This window comes from Telmatherina bonti (genome assembly GCF_933228915.1).
Source record: "Telmatherina bonti genome assembly, chromosome: 12".
Classification (NCBI taxonomy): domain Eukaryota; kingdom Metazoa; phylum Chordata; class Actinopteri; order Atheriniformes; family Telmatherinidae; genus Telmatherina; species Telmatherina bonti.
In genome coordinates this window covers 21,372,785-21,391,624 of record NC_136610.1, presented here as the reverse complement: position 1 = coordinate 21,391,624, position 18,840 = coordinate 21,372,785, and the positions used below count along the sequence as shown (strand labels likewise).

Here is an 18,840-nt window from a genome sequence, read left to right as displayed (position 1 = left end):
GGTAAAAAAAAAAAAACTAAAAAAAAAAAACTTCCTGGATGTTGAAATAGTTACTTCCTCATTCCTGACCATGAAGTTTGTCCAGCCTTTTTTATTTTCCAGCTGGAAAGAATGTGGTCATGCAGCTCTCATCTGAACTTCCTGAACAGAGCAATTTCACCAGCTTCAGATTTTTTGTGTCCTTATGTCTCCCCACGTATGCACCTGTGGAGGAGGAGGAGCAGGAGGAGGAGGGAGGAGTCTGGACAGGGATGTATAAAACCAAAGGTATGGGCAAGGCTGAGGATGCAAGGAGGCTGTGGCACAAAGTGTTCATCATGGGGAACTGGATTATCAACAATGGATTTACAGCTGTTATGCTGGTTAGTTTGTCTTAACACTTTAGGATGAGAGTTTTTCCATTTCTGGAGTGTTTGTATGTGCATAAAAGATTGGAAAACTGCACAAATTTTGTGCATAACTGGCATATAAACAATGATCATGTGGTATGGAAAAGTAAAGCTGACTGTGTTTTCTAGGTGGTTTGGATGGGCATCAACATCTTTCTTTTTGTCTGGTTTTACCTCTTCTATGACCAAGGACCTCAGTTTTACTACACACGTCATCTGTTAGGGGTGAGTAAAGAGACCTGGAACACCTGGACAGAAAGGAGATGTCAGCTGTCATGCTTCATTTATTACTTTTGTTGAGTGGTTATAGACACGTCAGGAAACGTTGTGTTGTGACTTCAGTGAAGACTTCACCACAGCTACAAGTCCTTGTTTCAATTGAGTAGAAATTGATGTTAAGAAGAAAATTTTTTTTTTTTTTTTTTTTAATACTATATTTGTATTGGAGTTATATATTTTACAAAAGAAAAAATACAGAAAGAACAGAAATAAACAAACTGGAATTTAAGAAAGGTACATAAATCAAATAAAAAGCACAGACAAAAACAGAAAATCATTGTTGTAGTTTTAATTAAAAGTCTTTGTCAAATAGTTAAGGTCGACGTAGGAGGCCAGTAGTGCAATAATGATGTTAGAGCTAGATTTGATTAACTAAGAGCTAGTCAATATTCAACAAATGAATTGATAAACTCACGCAGCAAAGAGAAAATAAGTATACGTGAATTAATACAGCTACAAAAACATGTTGTATTTATCTGCATAATTTTTTCTCGTTTTTAGTTATATTTTGATAGACAAAACCTAGAATTTCCCTAATGTATTGCATTTATAGCATATTTGATATGCCTTAACATGAATAGTAAAAAAAAAAACAAAAAACAAACAGAAATGTATCATAGCAGTGTAGATGCTGATCATTTTCATTTTCAATCATAAGAATAGCTAAACCATAAAAGAGTCATTGCCATTAATATTTTAAAATGTGGTATTCTGGTTAAAAAAAAAAAAAAAAAAAAGTTTAGTTCCTGCTTTCCAGTAAAGGGATTGATCTCATTTCCTTATGTGAATCTGTGTTTATTGCATCCTTCAGTCTGCCCTGGCGTGGGCCAGAGCTCCTGCAGCCGTCCTGAATTTCAACTGTCTGCTGATCCTCCTCCCGGTCTGCAGAAACTTGCTTTCTCTGATTCGAGGCTCCTTTGTGGTAAGTTGATGTTTACATGTGTTGCACACTTGAACACAAAGGACTCCCAAGCGTGCATGAGTGAAGAAACGTGACATCCACTTTATTTCTGTAACACAAAAACATGCATTTCAACCGGTGGCTGTACGTAATGAACGTAGCTTACAGAGCACTTCATTGTTTCAATCGCAAGGACCCCCCTAAGCCACCTGAGATGCCTGTGTAAATTGCTCATATTAACCGTGACCTCCCAGAACATCTGTAGTAATTATAAGTGTATCTTCTGTATATCTGAAACTACTGAACACAGAGTTAAACACATATTAGAAAGAAAAATAACAATTAAGCATACTTTCTGCAAAAAAAGGAATGGGGGGGTGGAGGGGTTTAATGTTCTTAGTCTGTCCAGTATCCCTGTGGGTCTCCACACCCTCCCCTACAAAAATAAATGTCGTCCCGACATAGATGACATCCAGAGCAAGGCATGTCTTCAACTGGTTTTGTGGCAGGTTATCTGGGGGTCAGTCACTCAAGACACTCCGTGCGTATTCACGGTCACTGACAGGGCATTCATCCCCCTTTTTATGCCACTTGTCACTGTTAGACATTACTGGCCAGGTAACATCTGAAAGGTAACTCTGCGATAATGCAGGTTGTGTCTCAGCCTGAAAGGTTTTTCACCTTATTCCTACTACCTTATCTATTACTCAGACCCACGTGTTATGGTATGCATTACATACTAGTATAACTTCATGTGGATGTTTTAGCTCTAGTTAGTCATTTTTAATAGAAATCTATTTTCTGCAGTGCCTAATTGTTCCTTATCCAATTCTTGAATTAACACTTAATGAACGGTCACTTCTATAACCAACAATCACTATGAACTCATGCAATCTACCTCTAACTGTGAACATTATTTGTGTCTACACCTGATTGATGGTTGGCCTAATGTGTCATAGGTAAGTGTCTTAGGCGGGTTTCTCATTCTAAAAGGATACTGTCTTCTGAAAGATGATGGTGGTTCTGGGTCTGCTCCGTCTGCTTCATCAGATGACATCTCCCGCTCCTCTGCTGCCTCCTCCTCAGTTTGCACCTCAGGCTCCATCTCTCCATCCTGCACTGGTTGTCCCCCAGCTGCTTGTGATCCGACCTCATCCTCCCCTATTCTCAGCTGATCTCCGTCGTCGTCAGCTGCATTTCCTGGTTGTGTGCGGATGGCTCTCCAGCTCTGCTCATCTTCTGAGCTACTGTCGTTGCTTCTCCTCAGGTGTTCAGTCCTTTTCTTCCTTTTGTCCGCTGTCTGTTTCCTCTTTTCCACTGTTACCTCTTCTTCTACTTCCTCCACAGGTAGGAAGTCACACGGCAGAAGCAGATTTCTGTGCAAAACTCGGGTTTTACCCGGACCCCGTTCAGGACGTACTGTGTACACAGGACTCTCCTTGTGTCTTCTCTCTGTCACCACATACACATCCTCCTCCCAGTATGACCTGAGCTTCCCAGGTCCCCCTCGGTCTTTGAAGTTCCGCACTAACACTCTGCTTCCTGGCTCTAATTCTACTCCATAAGCTCTCTGATCATATCTTGCCTTTGCTCTGTTTTGTTCCTTCCGAACTGTCTCTGATGCCAACTTGTAAGCTTCTTGCATCCGTTTTCTCCACTTGCTGGCATAGTCACTTTGGGAAGCTGTCTGTTCACTAGGAGTCACTCCAAACATGATGTCCACAGGTAAGCGGGGACTTCTGCCATAAAGAAGGTAATATGGCGCATACCCTGTTGCTTCACTCATGTACAATTGTACGCGTGTACTACTTTGGCTAGGGAACTTTTCCAATCTGATTTGGCATCCTCTGTCAGGTTTCTGAGCATAGAGAGCAGTGTCCGATTAAATCTCTCGACCTGACCGTTTCCAGCAGGGTGATAGGGTGTGGTGTGTGAACCCTTGATGCCACAATACTTTTCCAGTTTCAAGAACAGCTTATTTTCAAATTCCTTGCCCTGATCATGATGTAATTTGGCCGGAAATCCAAACTTTAGGGCAAAATCTCCAAAGATCTTTTCAGCTGCAGTTTTTGCTGACTTGTTTGTGCATACATACGCCTGGGCAAAGCGTGTGAAGTGATCTATGATTACTAAAATGTACTCATATCCTCCTTTACAGCTTTCCAGATGTAGATAATCAACTGAGACTAGCTCAAATGGATATGTGGTGACTATGTTGACCAGCGGTGCTCTGGTTTGCGTATTTGGCCGCTTGCGTTTCAGACAGCTGCAAACTTTGGTCACATAATGGTCCACGTCCCTCCTCATATGTGGCCAGTAAAACCGGTCACGAACCAAGCTTAGTGTTCTCTCCACTCCAAGGTGTCCCATTTCCTCATGCAACTCTCTGAAGACTAGCTGATGGAATGTTGTGGGTAACACTAGCTGAGTTCTGGTAGCCGATTTCCTATACAAGATGCCATCTTCATTGACATACAGCTTCTTTCTTTCTCTAGCCAGAACAGAAGTGCCATCCCGCCAGCTCATTCCACTCCAGTGTGGCCACTGTTTTTCCATCACAAACTTCCGCACTTTTCCTATTATTGGATCATTTTCTTGGGCTTTTCTGAGCTTTTCCCTCGGAATTTCTGCTATGGGGGAAGTTATCTGCTTAGCATCACCCTCAGTGCAGATTGCATTTATAGTGGCAGGACACATCCAGGGCTCTGCTTCATGGACCGTTAGTTGAATTGCCTGTGTGACAGATGTGATGACCTCCGGTTCCATCTCCTGTGAGCATGTGTGCATGTACTGCTCCATATCAAGCGGCATCCGTGACAGGCCATCCGCATCTCCATTGGCTTTCCCTGGTCGGTACTTGATTGAGAAGTTGAAGTCTGCTAACTCCGCAATCCACCGGTGTCGTGGCATTCAGCTTAGCTGTGGTCAGAACGTAGGTTAAGGGGTTATTGTCGGTGTAAACCATGAAGGAGGGTGCATAGAACAGGTACTCCCTGAACCTCTCACAGATAGCCCACTTCATTGCCAAAAATTCTAACTTTCCAGAGTGCAGATGGTAATTTTTCTCTGGGGCAGTTAGCGTTCTTGACCCATAACCAATGACCACCAGCTTACCCTGTTGCCTCTGGTATAGGACTGCTCCCAGCCCCTCTTGGGAGGCATCACAATGTAACACAAATGGCTTCTCAAAGTCCGGGTAGCCTAACAGGGGGGGGGCATAACAGGTAGTCTATCAGTTGGCAGAGTACATCCTGGTGTTGCTGTGTCCAAGTGATTTGCCGACTTGAAGAGAGATGCTCTGATTTCTTCTTTTTCCCCTTGGTACAACTGGAACCTGATTTTTGTGTACTGTTATCTGGCGCTTTGTCTGTAGAAAAAAGACTGTATAGTGGTTTAGCGATCCTGGAGAAATTTGGAATGAACGGACGGTAGTAGGATAGAAATCCCAACATTTTTCTCAGGTCTCCCACAGTTTTTGGTGTACGATCTTTAAGAGCTTGCACTGGTGCTATCTCAGCCGGGTCCATACTATAGCCATCTTTGGATACAATCTTTCCCAAAAACTTCACCTTATCTTTGAAGACTTCACATTTCTTTGGTGTCAATTTTACACCATGGGCTTGATAGCGCTGCAGCACCACCCTTAGATCATGCAGATGTTCCTCAAAAGATCGACTGTGGACCAGATTGTCGTCCAAATATGGCTGGCATGTTTCATCTCTTAATCCTGCAAGGCACTCCTCCATACTGCGTTGGAACTCTGCTGGAGCTGAAGACGGTCCAAAGGGGATCCTAACCCACTCATACAAGCCCCAAGGTGTTATGAAGGCGGTAAGTTGTCTGGTACTCTCTTCGAGGAACCCTTGATGGTACGCTTTGCCCTGGTCCAGCACAGAAATTCAGGCGCTCCCACTCAAGCTATTCAGCATGTCTTGTACTCGGGGGATGGGGTGGCGGTCCGGTATAGATTTACGATTTAGCTCCCTGTAATCCACACACAGACGTAGGCTTCCATCCTTCTTACGTACACAGACTATTGGTGATGAATATGGGGACCGTGATTTCTGGACCCATCCCCTATTCAGCAGGTCCTCCAAATATTCCTTCACCTCCTTCAGAAGTGGTTTTGGCACAGATATGTAGGTGCGCCTTACAGGAGTAGTGTCACTCAGCCTGATTTTCAACTGCAAGGAGGGAATGCTCCCCACATCGTCCTCATCCTTAGAGAATGCATTACACTCCTCTCGAAGGATTAACTTCACCTTTTCTTGCTGGTCTGGAGTGAGATGTTCCACTGACACTGGGGGGTCCCACAATCCTGTACTGTCTGTGTGGGGTTGTCTATGTTCCCCTTGTTGTTTCTCAGGGACATTACCCACGTCGTTTCCCTCGCCACTATCACCTTCACCCTTTTTAATTTTCCCACTTCCACTGACTGGTCGCACATCTACTGGATAGATAGCCTTGAATTGCTGCAGCTGACCCAGGACTGTGCGAGGTGTAAGGCTAATATCATGGTGACTGTCATTAGTGACTGGAATGGTCACTGTAGACCTGGTTCCCTTCTGCAGGCAGACCACAGTTTCATGGATTATCAGTCCTTCTATCTGTTTTGGAAACTCCTCTGGCTCAAAGATGACTTCCTGTTTTGATGCAAGGGGACCTGTTCTCACACTACATTTAATTTCTCTGGTCTGACCTGCTGGAACAACAGTCTTTAAACGGGCCACTTTCACTAGACCGTCTTGGCTACTGAGATTACCATTATTTACAATGTGGATCAGCACATCAGCTTTCTTACAATCAATAGAGAAGGCATCTTTTACCACTGTTTGTGTGATCTCTGGGTAATGTTCCATCCCATTCTTCACTAAGTGCTCAATGACATTGTAGCCAATAATTGGAGGTTCTGCTACTCCAGGTTCATTGGTAACAAGCACTGGCACAAGCAGTTCAGTGTGTGGACCCTGGTTTGATCCAAGTCTAAATTTTAGCTCAACCCAGCCTACAAAAGGTATTGGGGTCTGGTTTGCAGCCTTACCCACCAAGGACTCACCCTCACCCAGGAGTTCACTTGTGCATCTTAGTTTGATATGTGGAAGCCAGGACTTCCTCCAGTTGTCATTGATAATTGTCACTTGGGACCCTGTGTCCCACAATGCTTGAGTTGCTACTCCTTCAAAGCTACAGTCAACCAGGCACTTTTTCCCAACAAGAGCCTTCAGTTTAGCATGATGACGCAATGAGAGATGGCTGGCATATGTTGCCCCCACTGTTTCCGTAGTTCTCTGTTTTTGCTCTAACTGTGCTTCGAGCTGTCTAATACGGTCACAGAGCCGCTTGTGCGTTTCATCATCCCTTTCCGTTTGGCTTGGGGTGAGAGATCGTGAGGGTGTGACAGTCTGAATTGCTGCTTTCCTTCCGTCAGAGCTACCTTCCAGTCCCCAGTTTCCTCTGCAGCCCCTGGATAAGTGTCCTGCCAGCCCGCACTTAAAGCAATGTTCACACCGATCACCCATACCCTGTTCATGGCATGCTTTGCATCCTCTCCTTGCAGTTCTCCTTATGTGGTGACTGGACTGAGGGCTAGACATGCTTTTCCTGATTTCAGCAATTTCCTCCCTGAGTAATTTCACAGTCTCATAGAGTTCACTCTCTCTCGAACTGACAACTGGAGGTGTTTTGCGGCTTTTGGGTTTTACCACTTCTGCGGTTTGCTCCAGCACCCTCACTCTTGCTTCAGCTCCACCCTGGCTTGGCTGACATGGCTGCATTTCTGTATGTAGCTCGCCAACTTTAGGGGTTCTTGTTGTGTTCTTTCTCTGCTTGGTTTGTCTTTCTGGCTCAACACTAGCAGCTTCATTCATCCTATCTATAAGTATCTCATCTGTTACAGCTAGATCATCAAGATAAGGCTTAAGTTGGAACTTGATATGGTCACTCAATAACCCAGTACTAACTGACCTCAGGAATTTCCTCTGGATGAACTCAGAACTGTACCGCTCATCGGACCCCACTTCTCGAGATGAAAGTAAAAGTCTCTCTTTGAGCTCGATTGCTCTGAATAAAAAGTTTTGAGGAGACTCGACTGTCTTGTGTGATGTTGACAAGCTTGTGATAAATGTCTTCAGAACTATCTTCTTTGAAATGCCCCTTTAAAATGGTTTTCAACTGGGAAAGTATTTCAAGCATATCACGGATACTTAGACCAGGACTGATTGCTTTAATCACTGCTTCCACCACTTCAGTTTCACTGTGTCCCTTATTTAAGCCTCGCTCAATCTGATGCATCAAATTGGTGTAGGACAGCCTGTCCTTCTGTCCCTTTTCCCCTATCTGGCCACAGATCTTAAAATTTCTCCTGATTGTAACTTCTGGAAGCCTGTTCACTGATGTAGGTATGTAGTTTTGGGACACTGGTTCTGGTGTCACTGATGTAGTGATTACTCTCTCACTTGACCTAACATCTTCCTGCAGAGCATGGCCGGTAAAATGGGGTTGTGTGTTCTCTGCATTTTCCACAGTTTCTGTGACTTGTTCCACTGATTTAATCATAGTTCGAAGATATGACTTTGCTACATCTTCCTCTTCATCATTAATTACAATGTCCATCGATTCTGTTATTTGTTTGATTAACGCTCGCCTTGTTGTGACATTTCCACTTGGGATTTTGGCTTGTTCACACACTTCTCTGAGCTGAGCAAGCTGTAGACGCCACAGTTTTTGGGAGAGCGTCTCTGCAAGTTCCTCCAGATCCATGGCGTTCGATGCAGGCGCGCTCCCGTAGCTGCGCGCCCCCGATGCCGCGCACTCCCCGTGCCGTGAATCAGAGTGAAATCCCAGCCGCGACGTTAATCATCCCAGCGGTGCCTCCAATATTTGTTGCACACTTGAACACAAAGGACTCCCAAGCGTGCATGAGTGAAGAAACGTGACATCCACTTTATTTCTGTAACACAAAAACACGCATTTCAACCGGTGGCTGTACGTAATGAACGTAGCTTACAGAGCACTTCCTTGTTTCAATCGCAAGGACCCCCCTAAGCCACCTGAGATGCCTGTGTAAATTGCTCATATTAACCGTGACCTCCCAGAACATCTGTAGTAATTATAAGTGTATCTTCTGTATATCTGAAACTACTGAACACAGAGTTAAACACATATTAGAAAGAAAAATAACAATTAAGCATGCTTTCTGCAAAAAAAGGAATGGGGGGGTGGAGGGGTTTAATGTTCTTAGTCTGTCCAGTATCCCTGTGGGTCTCCACACATGTCGCAGCAAGGCGAGGCTCTCTGAAGCATTGTTCAACATGTTAGACTTATTTACAGATGTCTTCAGACCAATCCCCTTATACTTTATGGTGGCATTCATGAAATTCCTTTTAATATGTTTATATTGCACATTAGAATATTAGTTTTGATGCAGTAAATATTTAATTGGTGGTTGTTTGTCTCTGCTATCGTTTTCTGAAGCTGTACAATGAATTTACTGTTTTTAGACTTATCGAAAATTTTCTTAAATTGATGAATTGGACACATCCTGATTTTTAGCCCACCACTTCCTAATCTGCTGGCCTGCTGCTAAAACACAGAACACGTATGTTTCTGTTTTGGGAATGTGTTTCTGATTTACTCCCTACTGTCCTCCTTTCTGAATCTTCTCAGTGTTGCATCAGAACAATGAGGAAACAGCTGGACAAAAATCTGAGCTTCCATAAGCTGGTGGCATACATGATCGCTCTGATGACAGGTGAATTGGTGCATGAATTTCTCATTCTCAGGCTCACTTTTCATTCAAGTGCTTCACACTAAAATGTTCAGCTTTACATGTGCTGAACATTCATCAGTACAAACAGCATTAGTTTTATCTGTTAGAAACATTACGATGCCTTTTTACTGAGCTGAGGAGACATAAAGTTGGGCTGTATGTCACCAATAGTGTTTGTGAGCTTAATGTGAAAGATTGGGAAGTAATTTGTTCAATATTTGGCACAAATACCTGCTTTGATGAATGTGATTTGGTGAAGCAGCATTTTGTTGAGCTGCAGATTTGAAGACGAGTGAAGCATTCAGATTTCAGGTTTTGCCACTTTTTTTTCCAGTGACATTCATGTTGGAGTTTTCATCTGTTAACATATTTGTACATTTAATATCTAATATCAAATTAAGCAGTTAAGTTTTTAATGTTAGCTGAAACTTCAGTTGTCGGTGAAGGAAAACCATGGGGCAGCTATTCTTTATTCACAAGCGCCTAAACAATTCACATGAACACAATGTGTTCTTTCTGCACAGCGCAGTCTACACTGTGCAAACATGTCCAACTTGAATCTTATCAGTGTTACGATAAACTGCAAGTTACCAGGCAATTTCCCGAAGGGTGACATAAACCTATTTCACTCATGATTGTGTGCTGAGACTGAAATACATCAAATAAAATACTGTCTACAAGAAGATGAAAGAAATAGCAATAAAATTCTACATTTCTTCCAGATTGTCCATATTTTTGCTGCCTAACAGAGTTTAGGGCAGATTTTAAAAAAAAAAATTCAACCAGCATCATGAAGTATCTGTGTGTTCTGACAGCTGTTCACGTGATCGCCCATTTGCTGAATGTGGAGTGGTACAACAACAGCAGACAAGGTGTTTATGATGAACTCAGCACAGCTCTATCCAGCCTGGAGGACGCAGAGAACACCACTTATTTGAACCCCATCCGCAAGACCGATATCGTAAGTCATCAAATGCATCCATCACAATGTAAAAAGCACATTTTCAATTCTTTTAGATAGAGTTTAAAGTGGTGTGAGGTCCATCCTAACTCTATATTAAAAGGCAATATATGTATAAGTAAATGGGAGTCACCCAGTCTCCAAAAGTGGTTGAAGTGATGTGAGTATTGTGTGGCTGGTTAGGGGTATATTTGTTAATGGATTGACAAATTGAAAGTGATAGATACATAACAAAATTCAAAATTGCCTACATTATATTAATGGTTGCATACTTAGCCTTTACAGCAGTAAGAAGTTGAGGCCCAAATATTCTCTTAGCAGCAATCTGCCGCTTTACTACCGTCACTAAATTCACCAGCGCTGAGCTATTTTTACGATGTCAGCTCGATATTCATAATCCTAACTCAGAGTTTTAGCATTTATACAAAGTAAATTTGAAACATTTAGACTTGTTACAGGCTTGTAAAATTGTCAGGAGAGTAATATAAATTTAACCATCAAATGTGGCACAGACAATGCAGATACTCTGTCTCTGCTGCAAGACTGACTGTGGCTACCAGCTGGCGTTGCTGTAACAACCTTCAACAGTGTCATATTTGTGTTATCTAGTGTTTTCACAAAGATCTTGTATTGATGATGCGAGATTCCAACCACTTTGCAAAGCCTCCTCCAGCAGGTCTCCAAAGATTCATGTCCTGGACTCTGGGGGTCAATCTATGTGTAAAAAAAAAAAAAAGATCTGATGCTTCCTGAATAACTGTTTCAAAATTTGTGTCTAATGAATCCTGGCATTGTCATCTTGGAATTATGCCTGTGCCATCAGACATGATGGAATAACCTGGTCTTTCAGTATGTTCGGATAGTCTGCAAACCTCATTCTTCTGTACACATGTTGTTGCTGAGCATAGACCTGAACAACAGCAGCAATGCCGGATTATCACACCGCTCCTGCAGGCTTCTATAGTCAGTACCGGACATAATAGCTCCATTACTTCATCTGCCTAATTCATACCCTGATGCAGCCATCACTCTGGAACAGGGTAAATCTGGACTTATCAAACCACATGGCCTTGTTTCATTACTCCAGAGTCCAATCTATATGCTCCCTAGCTAACAGAAGCCTTTTTCTCTTGTTAGCTTCACTGAGAATTGGTTTTCTAATGGCTACACAGCTGTTCAGCCCAATCCCTTGAGCTCCACTTACATTGTGCGTGTGGAGATGACCTTACTTTCACTATTAGACATGGCTTAAGTTCTACCAATGGTTTTTCTTCGATTCGATTTAAACAACTGTTTAAGCGATTGCCGATTACAATCATTCAAGTTTTTTTTTTTTTTTCTGGCCACATTTCCTCCCAGACTGTTCCCAACTGTCTTTCCTGATTTTGATGATGCATTGGACAGTTCAGAACTCAATTTTAGCAGTTCTGCTAAAGCAGTTCTCCTTAGATGCTTTGTCTGCTTGATGCCAATGATTTGACCCTTTTTAAACAGGCTAACATCTTTTCAACAACCAAAAGACGTGTCTTCGTCATGGTTGTTTAAGAAATAGGAATCAACTTATTGTTTCCCGTGTAGTAATTATTCCACAGGAGGCTTCACCTATTTGTTTAATTAAATCCAGGTGATGGCTTAATTTATTTATTTGGCGAGGCGTAAATGGGGAAGTATTGATGGTTGTGACATACCTGAAACTTGCAGGGTGGAAGCCTTATTCATGACAGTCTGCTGTGTGAAAAGGAGGCGGAAGTTGCAGTGACTGGAGGTCAGGTCTTTAGAAATGGCCTGAAATGTCTTTAGTGCTGATGGGAACAAAAATTATGTGAATTGATGTGAAAGGTGGACTCTGCCCTTTTATGGTCAACAGATCTCCACCCAGCTGAGCTTATTTCGGAGTTATATATTACACAGCACTTTCAACTCACCTTCATCAAAACATGAAATGTTTTGACAGATTTTCTACAGGGTTTTAGAATTAGCCCTAATGAGCATTGGTGTTGCTCTGGAGGAAAACAGGAACGCAGGTTGGGTTAGTAGGTTTTTCCTGTTGTGTGTCTCCAAACATGAAAAGTGAATTTAAAGCAATTGCAAATTAGATAAGTGCTTGCTTTTTTGTGCTAATCCAAATAAATCTTGCCAGTTTCAGGGCAAAATCACTGGGAAGGACACAAGCAGGTTTATATAGAAAAGATTTTAACACAGCTGAAGCAGCTTGAGCACTTTAAAAAGAAGCATATATATGTAAAATGGTCCTGCAAATTAAAGTGAGTACCTTAAACCAAAAGTAGGTACATCTCTCAACTGTACGCCTATTTTCACTGCATGCATTTTTATTTTTTATGCCACCGTTTTAAAACAACATTAACTGTGTGATATCTTTTGGTCTGTGCAACAATGAGTGGCTGCATTAGTAATATGAACTCTGTTTAAATACAGAATTACACCACATTTTGAAGGTTTCAGATTTATCGTTGTAACAAGCGGTGGGAGGGTTGTTGTTGCAGTATAGCACACTCAGCCTGTAATGTTCTCATTCTCTGCTGATCTGCTTTAAACAAATCACCTCTGCTGCTTCTTGGCTCAAATGGGAGGCTTCCTGTGTGACTGGGGGATGGCGTAACTGCTGATCTTGTGGTTATACAGACAAACACACCATATCTGCTATCAAATAAGGAATTTCAGCTCATGATGTTGACAGATTACATAAAGGGTTTCTATGTAGCGCCCTGCTTGAATCTATCAAGACAATGCATCTGCATCCTCACACATAAAATTTTTTTTAAATACGAGTTAGATGGTGGAATGTAGCCTGACTCATCTCTTTGGGTATAAGGCTGTCTTCCAAAGTATGGACATAAGCTGTTTAATTACCCTGCCAGCTTGAACCAGTCTCAGCATGCAGAACCTTTCCTTCTTGTCTGCTGTAAACCTCACAGTGTGATGAGTCCGTGACTGTGATCTCCAGACTGAGCTCGAGAGACTAGCACAGGATGATCTTGGTAAAGAGCTGCTGAAAGAATTTCCTGAATGCTCTGCTGCACTACAGTCAGAGAAAATTTGTATTTTTTGTGTATCTTCTTTTTGTGGAATCTATTACATTATGCAGCAGTATTCATTCACACAGGGAGCCAAACATGTTTCCGTCTGCAGGCTTGTACAATCCTGCCCTGAGAGTCAGTATATATATATATATATTTTTTTTTTTTTTTTTTACTAATGCATTCATCTGTTGTGCTGTTATTTTGATTCCCCAAGTGAAATCCTGTCTGCGTCTCAGTTATTCTATAGACCTATAAGTGTATGTTGGCTGGAGTTCAGTACCATCGTGCTGCATACTAAGCCTATTGTCCTGCAAGACTTCCAGGCAAAGGATGACAGTAAATCAGGTTTTTGTGCCTTCTTTGTGATTCTGCTGTGAACATTGTGCAGTAACACTAAAAAGTCTGCCCGTGGCTATTAGGGTAAAGAACACAAGTATGTGTGTGATAAAGCCCTGCTAGCTAATAACAAAAAGAACTGTCCTGCCAGCTTGTTAAGATGGGGTCAAACCCAGTTCAGGACCCAGCATAGAAGCCTTCCTGCTACAAGCAGCCGTAGCAACAGTGTCCTAACTTTGCATTCCTGCACAGTGATGTGAGATTTAGTGCTGTGTTGTGAATCCCCCAGGAGCTGTGGTTGTCTTCCGGCATGCATGTATGTGCAGTGCATTGAGTTTCAGGTATTTGCTTGATTATAAGTGTGAGGTGCCATCTTGCTGATGATAGGTGGAAACTTGCTCTTTCAGTTAAAGTAAGTTTACTGTCACAGACTGAGCATTTGACATTGAAATGGTGTTAATAAGGTTTGCAGTATTTTTCCCCTTTCAGTATTTGTTTTACTTAATTTAAAGTAAACAATTTGTCTTTCTGGCACAGAAACCCGTTTAATAGAAAAACCTGTTTGTTTCCTTTTGAGTTGTGTTTTTATGTCCTGAGATAATACAGAGGGAGCATTTACCTTGCAAACCTTAAAGGAACCACACCCAGAGAGTTTCAGCTAATCCGTCAGGCCTCCATGTTCCGAGTTCCCTCTTTCCTGACTGCCCTCTGCTGGAGTCTGGTTGCTGAGCTGGTGTATGTTTGGCTGTGATTTACAATGAAGGAACTAAACTGGATCATTAGACTGCATTTCAGAGATTAATGTTTTAAGCTCAAAGAGGGAGGCAGAGGACTACTGACTGTCAGGGCCACTATCCAAGATGAAACATCCAAGCTCCATGAATACATTAGGAAGATGACCCCAAGGGCTGAAGCACTTTGTGAATGTCTCAGACAGTGGAACCTAGAGGAGAACAACATGGAGGAACCATCATGGGGCGACAAGCCCTTGCATGGGGTGTATCACTGACAAATAGCTGAAGTGCCAGATATGGACAAGTCCTACCACTGATTAGAGAGGGCTGGAGTGAAGGTCCACACAGAGGCACTACCAGAGTGCTGGGAGCAACAGAGTCCTACACAAATAGACAATCAACAATGGTGCTTGTTTTGGTCTTTTGTGAATATCAGAGTATGCCCAGTCCAAAAGAGAAAAGAGATGCAGCGTAGCCAACTCAACATGGCATCATCTACTTTTCTTCTGCTCTGCCTCAGGATCCTCAGCAGATTCCCACCTACTTCGTCTTCACCACCATTGCTGGCCTCACAGGTGTCATCATCACTCTGGCACTCATCCTCATCATCACCTCCTCCATGGAGGTCATCAGACGGAGCTACTTTGAAGTGTTCTGGTACACGCATCACCTCTTCATCATCTTCTTCGCCGGTCTTGTCTTTCACGGAGCCGGGTAGGACAGCTCTCTGCTTTCTTTTTTCTTCTATCAGAACACTTTTGTTGTTTTTGCAAACAGGTTTTACTTGTGTCTCGTCTGCAGGCGCATTGTGAGGAGTCAAAACATAACAGCAGTTCCCTCACACAACACCAGCTTTTGTAAAGACCGTGTCGATGACTGGGGAAAGATTCCTGAATGCCCCAACCCCCAGTTTTATGGAGGATTTCCAGCGGTTTGTCTTGTTTTCATTTCGTTTTTATTCATTTTTACATATGGCTCCATCTTACATAATGAGATCTTCACCAGTAAAATATGAATATATGAATCTGTTTTCCATTGCCTTTTTCAGACCTGGTATTGGGTCATCGGCCCAATGATTATTTACCTCTGTGAGCGTCTGCTGCGTTTCATCCGATACATGCAGCATGTCCGATACAGGAAGGTTTGTGTCATTTGTATTCCTCCTGCTACCTGCTATATGTTTTTGTAGTTCATCTCACTCTGATCTCTCTGTTTTTTTTAGATTGTGATGCGACCATCCAAAGTGCTTGAGCTGCAGCTGGCGAAGAATGGCTTCAAAATGGAAGTGGGTCAGTATGTCTTTCTCAACTGCCCGTCCATCTCACAACTGGAGTGGCACCCGTTCACCATGACCTCTGCCCCCGAGGAGGACTTCTTCAGCGTCCACATCCGCTCGGCAGGAGATTGGACAGACAAACTCATTGATATAATGCAGAAGCTACCCGAAGGAGCACAAGGACCCAAGTGAGTACTTTTAAATGAAATAAAAATCACACTTTTCCGGGCCACAGTGATTGTGTAAAGGTCCATTTTACAAGCAAGGAAGGTGTTGAAGAAAGATTGGACCTTCTGATTCTGATCATGTTTAGTAGTCACCATATCAAAATAATTGTTTGAAGGGACATTTGCCTAAATAAAATATGCTCACCAGGGATTTAATTATTTGATCATGAAGGGCTTGAAATGTTATACAATGACCCATTCATTTCAGTCCATGCAGGAATAAGTAGAAAAAGAGTGCAAATCTTTCTGCAAGATGTCACCAACTAGAATATAAACCAGTCTTACAACTACTGACCATTGTGGGATTAATTCCCTTTACAGCTAAATGTGCTTAAAGCTTCAGCCTTTTTGTTTTTCATTTGTGTGTTGATCACTTACTTGCAGAAATAGTCCCAAAATTGTAGTTCTGGTTATCAAAGGACTGATACGGTATGTTGCACTGCTCCATGGTACATATTTTTCTGTACAAAAATAAACTGAATGGTTTTGTTTTTTTGCTTTTTTTTGTTTTTTTTAGAATGGAGTTAACCTTTGAACATGCACCCAGGAGATATTAACGGTGTTTTTAAAAAAAATTAGTCAGCAGACTTTATTTGAACAGCTCTTTTCATAGAGGTAGAATGTGGTATTGACGTGCTTCACACAGCGCGCGTCACATATCCTGTACTAAATACAGCACTTCATATTAGAGATTGAAGAACTAAAGAAAATCTGTCACAAGTAAATTAATCGCTGTGTGTCAGAAAATGTGTAAAAGCAGTAAAAACAGGTTAGATATGAACAGGAACAGATGTGCTTGTAATCCAACCGTGCTTTGTGTCTGTGAAGTGCTCAGTTAAATGGGTGTGGATTCTCTGTTGCTTCATGTTTGTCTGCTGTCAGAAATATGTCACATCTGAGTCCCTCATATGAGTCAAGTTCACAAACCCATGATGTATTAAAAGCCCTTGTAAGAGCAGGTAGAGTTTGTTTTATCTCCTGTTTTCCGTCACAAATTTGATAACAGAATTAAAAGCCAAAATTCAACACACAAATGGATGCCAAGAGTTGACAATATCAGTATAGAAATTTTGGATGAACTGCTGATTTAATTTTTTTTTTCTTTTCTGTCCATTTTGCTGGTTCCCTACATCCCTACATGGTTTGGGTTTTAGTTCAGCCCATTCATTGGGTTTTAGAAAGTTGCTACCACTTTCAAAATAAACAACCCTCTTGTTTGGCATCATTATTAGTTATAACAAGTGATACTTTAACAAAAACCTGCCAGCCTCAGGTTTCTTGGCAAGTTTATATTTTGTTACTCAGTTTATTTATTTTTATTTATTTTAATTTCCTGTGTGTCCTCAGAATGGGTGTTGATGGACCTTTTGGCACAGCCAGCGAGGACGTGTTCAACTACGAGGTCAGCATGCTGGTTGGAGCTGGCATTGGTGTCACTCCCTTCGCTTCCATCCTCAAGTCCATCTGGTACAAGTTCAAAGACTCAAACCCCACACTTCGCACCAGAAAGGTAAAAGCTCTCACATATGGAATTTGACATTTAAACCTGAATGTCTGGTTCATATTTTTGGATTTATGTAAGAAAACATGAAGTTTCATAAAGACTATTGTGTGTTTCACTAGTAGGATCATGTAAGAGGGTGAATCATTCGCCACTTAGCAGGCCTTTGGTGAGAGGATGATTGTTTATGCCCATTACATCTGCTTCCTGCTTTCAGATCTATTTCTATTGGCTCTGCAGAGAAACACATGCCTTTGAGTGGTTTGCCGACCTCCTACAGGTGCTGGAGAAAGAGATGGAGGAGAGAGGGATGGGGGATTTCCTCACCTACAAACTCTTTCTGACTGGATGGGATCAAAGCCATGTAAGAGTGTGAATCAGCCGTCCAAAGGTTGGGAAAACAATGAGGTCACTTCTGATTGAACGCACCCATGTTATTTCTGTGTTCCCACAGGCTGATCACGTGGTGGTTCACTTTGATAAAGATACAGATGTGATCACAGGACTCAAACAGAAAACTCATTATGGTCGACCCAACTGGGACAAGGAGTTTGAGCAAGTTCGCAAAGAGAACCCCACGTAAGAGTTTTTTTTCCCCCTCTGTTTTTGAAAAAGAAAATCTTTAAAATTCCTTTTGAAAATAATAGCTACAATCAGCTTTGTCACAAGTTTCAAAATCCAGGTTAATGTGCATATGGGGTCTGGATGTACAGCTTTTTTTGTTGTTATATATTAAAGTAAATTTTTGAATTTTGAACATGTAAGTCAGCAACCAAATCCTTTTTTTTTTTTCTCCTCTGTACCAGGGCTGTGGTTGGAACTTTCTTATGTGGCCCTGTAGCTCTGGCAAAAGTTTTGGAGAAGAAGTGTGTGAAGTTTTCAGATGTGGATCCTCGCAAGACCAAATTCTACTTCAACAAGGAGAATTTCTGAGAAAAAAAAACCACTTTCAGGAAAGCAGAGAGGTTTTCAAGGTGAACAATAGTGGGAAGTTTTACACTGAAGATTATCTGAAGATAATGGATTGCAGTAATGCTGTAAGACCAACTGTGTAAATATTCAAGTGTGTTTTACACTTTAGTCTACAGTGCACCCACTCTGATAAAGTATATATATATATATATATATATATATATATATACACATATATAAATATATATAAATCATGTGTATTTTCTTATATCAGCATGTCTCGGGGTTTGGATTTTCTGTTCCTAAAAATTGTTGTAGAAATAGTTAAGGTAATCAGCCATCGTGATTGTAATTTTTTTATGTATATTTTTTTAAACGTGAGGTGTTGGCACATGTGGAAGAGGACATTTGTGTACATGTACATTTTAAACATTGTGTATTTTTAAGAAAAAGGGAAAAATAAAGGACAAATCACTTACAGAAGTACTAGCTCTTCAGTATCATTCTTTTATGTT

General features: G+C 41.7%; 1 protein-coding gene across 1 annotated transcript; it reads left to right on the top strand.

Moving 5' to 3' along the window:
- Positions 1 to 317: 317 nt before the first annotated feature.
- Positions 318 to 18,346, top strand: nox1 (NADPH oxidase 1; the record flags this gene model as incomplete). Its single annotated transcript, XM_079250534.1, has 13 exons — positions 318 to 362; positions 519 to 614; positions 1,480 to 1,590; positions 9,235 to 9,319; positions 10,153 to 10,298; positions 14,930 to 15,123; positions 15,211 to 15,340; positions 15,458 to 15,550; positions 15,632 to 15,873; positions 17,260 to 17,422; positions 17,631 to 17,777; positions 17,868 to 17,992; positions 18,220 to 18,346. 13 exons carry the CDS (start codon positions 318 to 320, stop codon positions 18,344 to 18,346), a joined length of 1,704 nt encoding a protein of 567 aa, XP_079106660.1.
- Between the last annotated feature and the right edge of the window lie 494 nt (positions 18,347 to 18,840).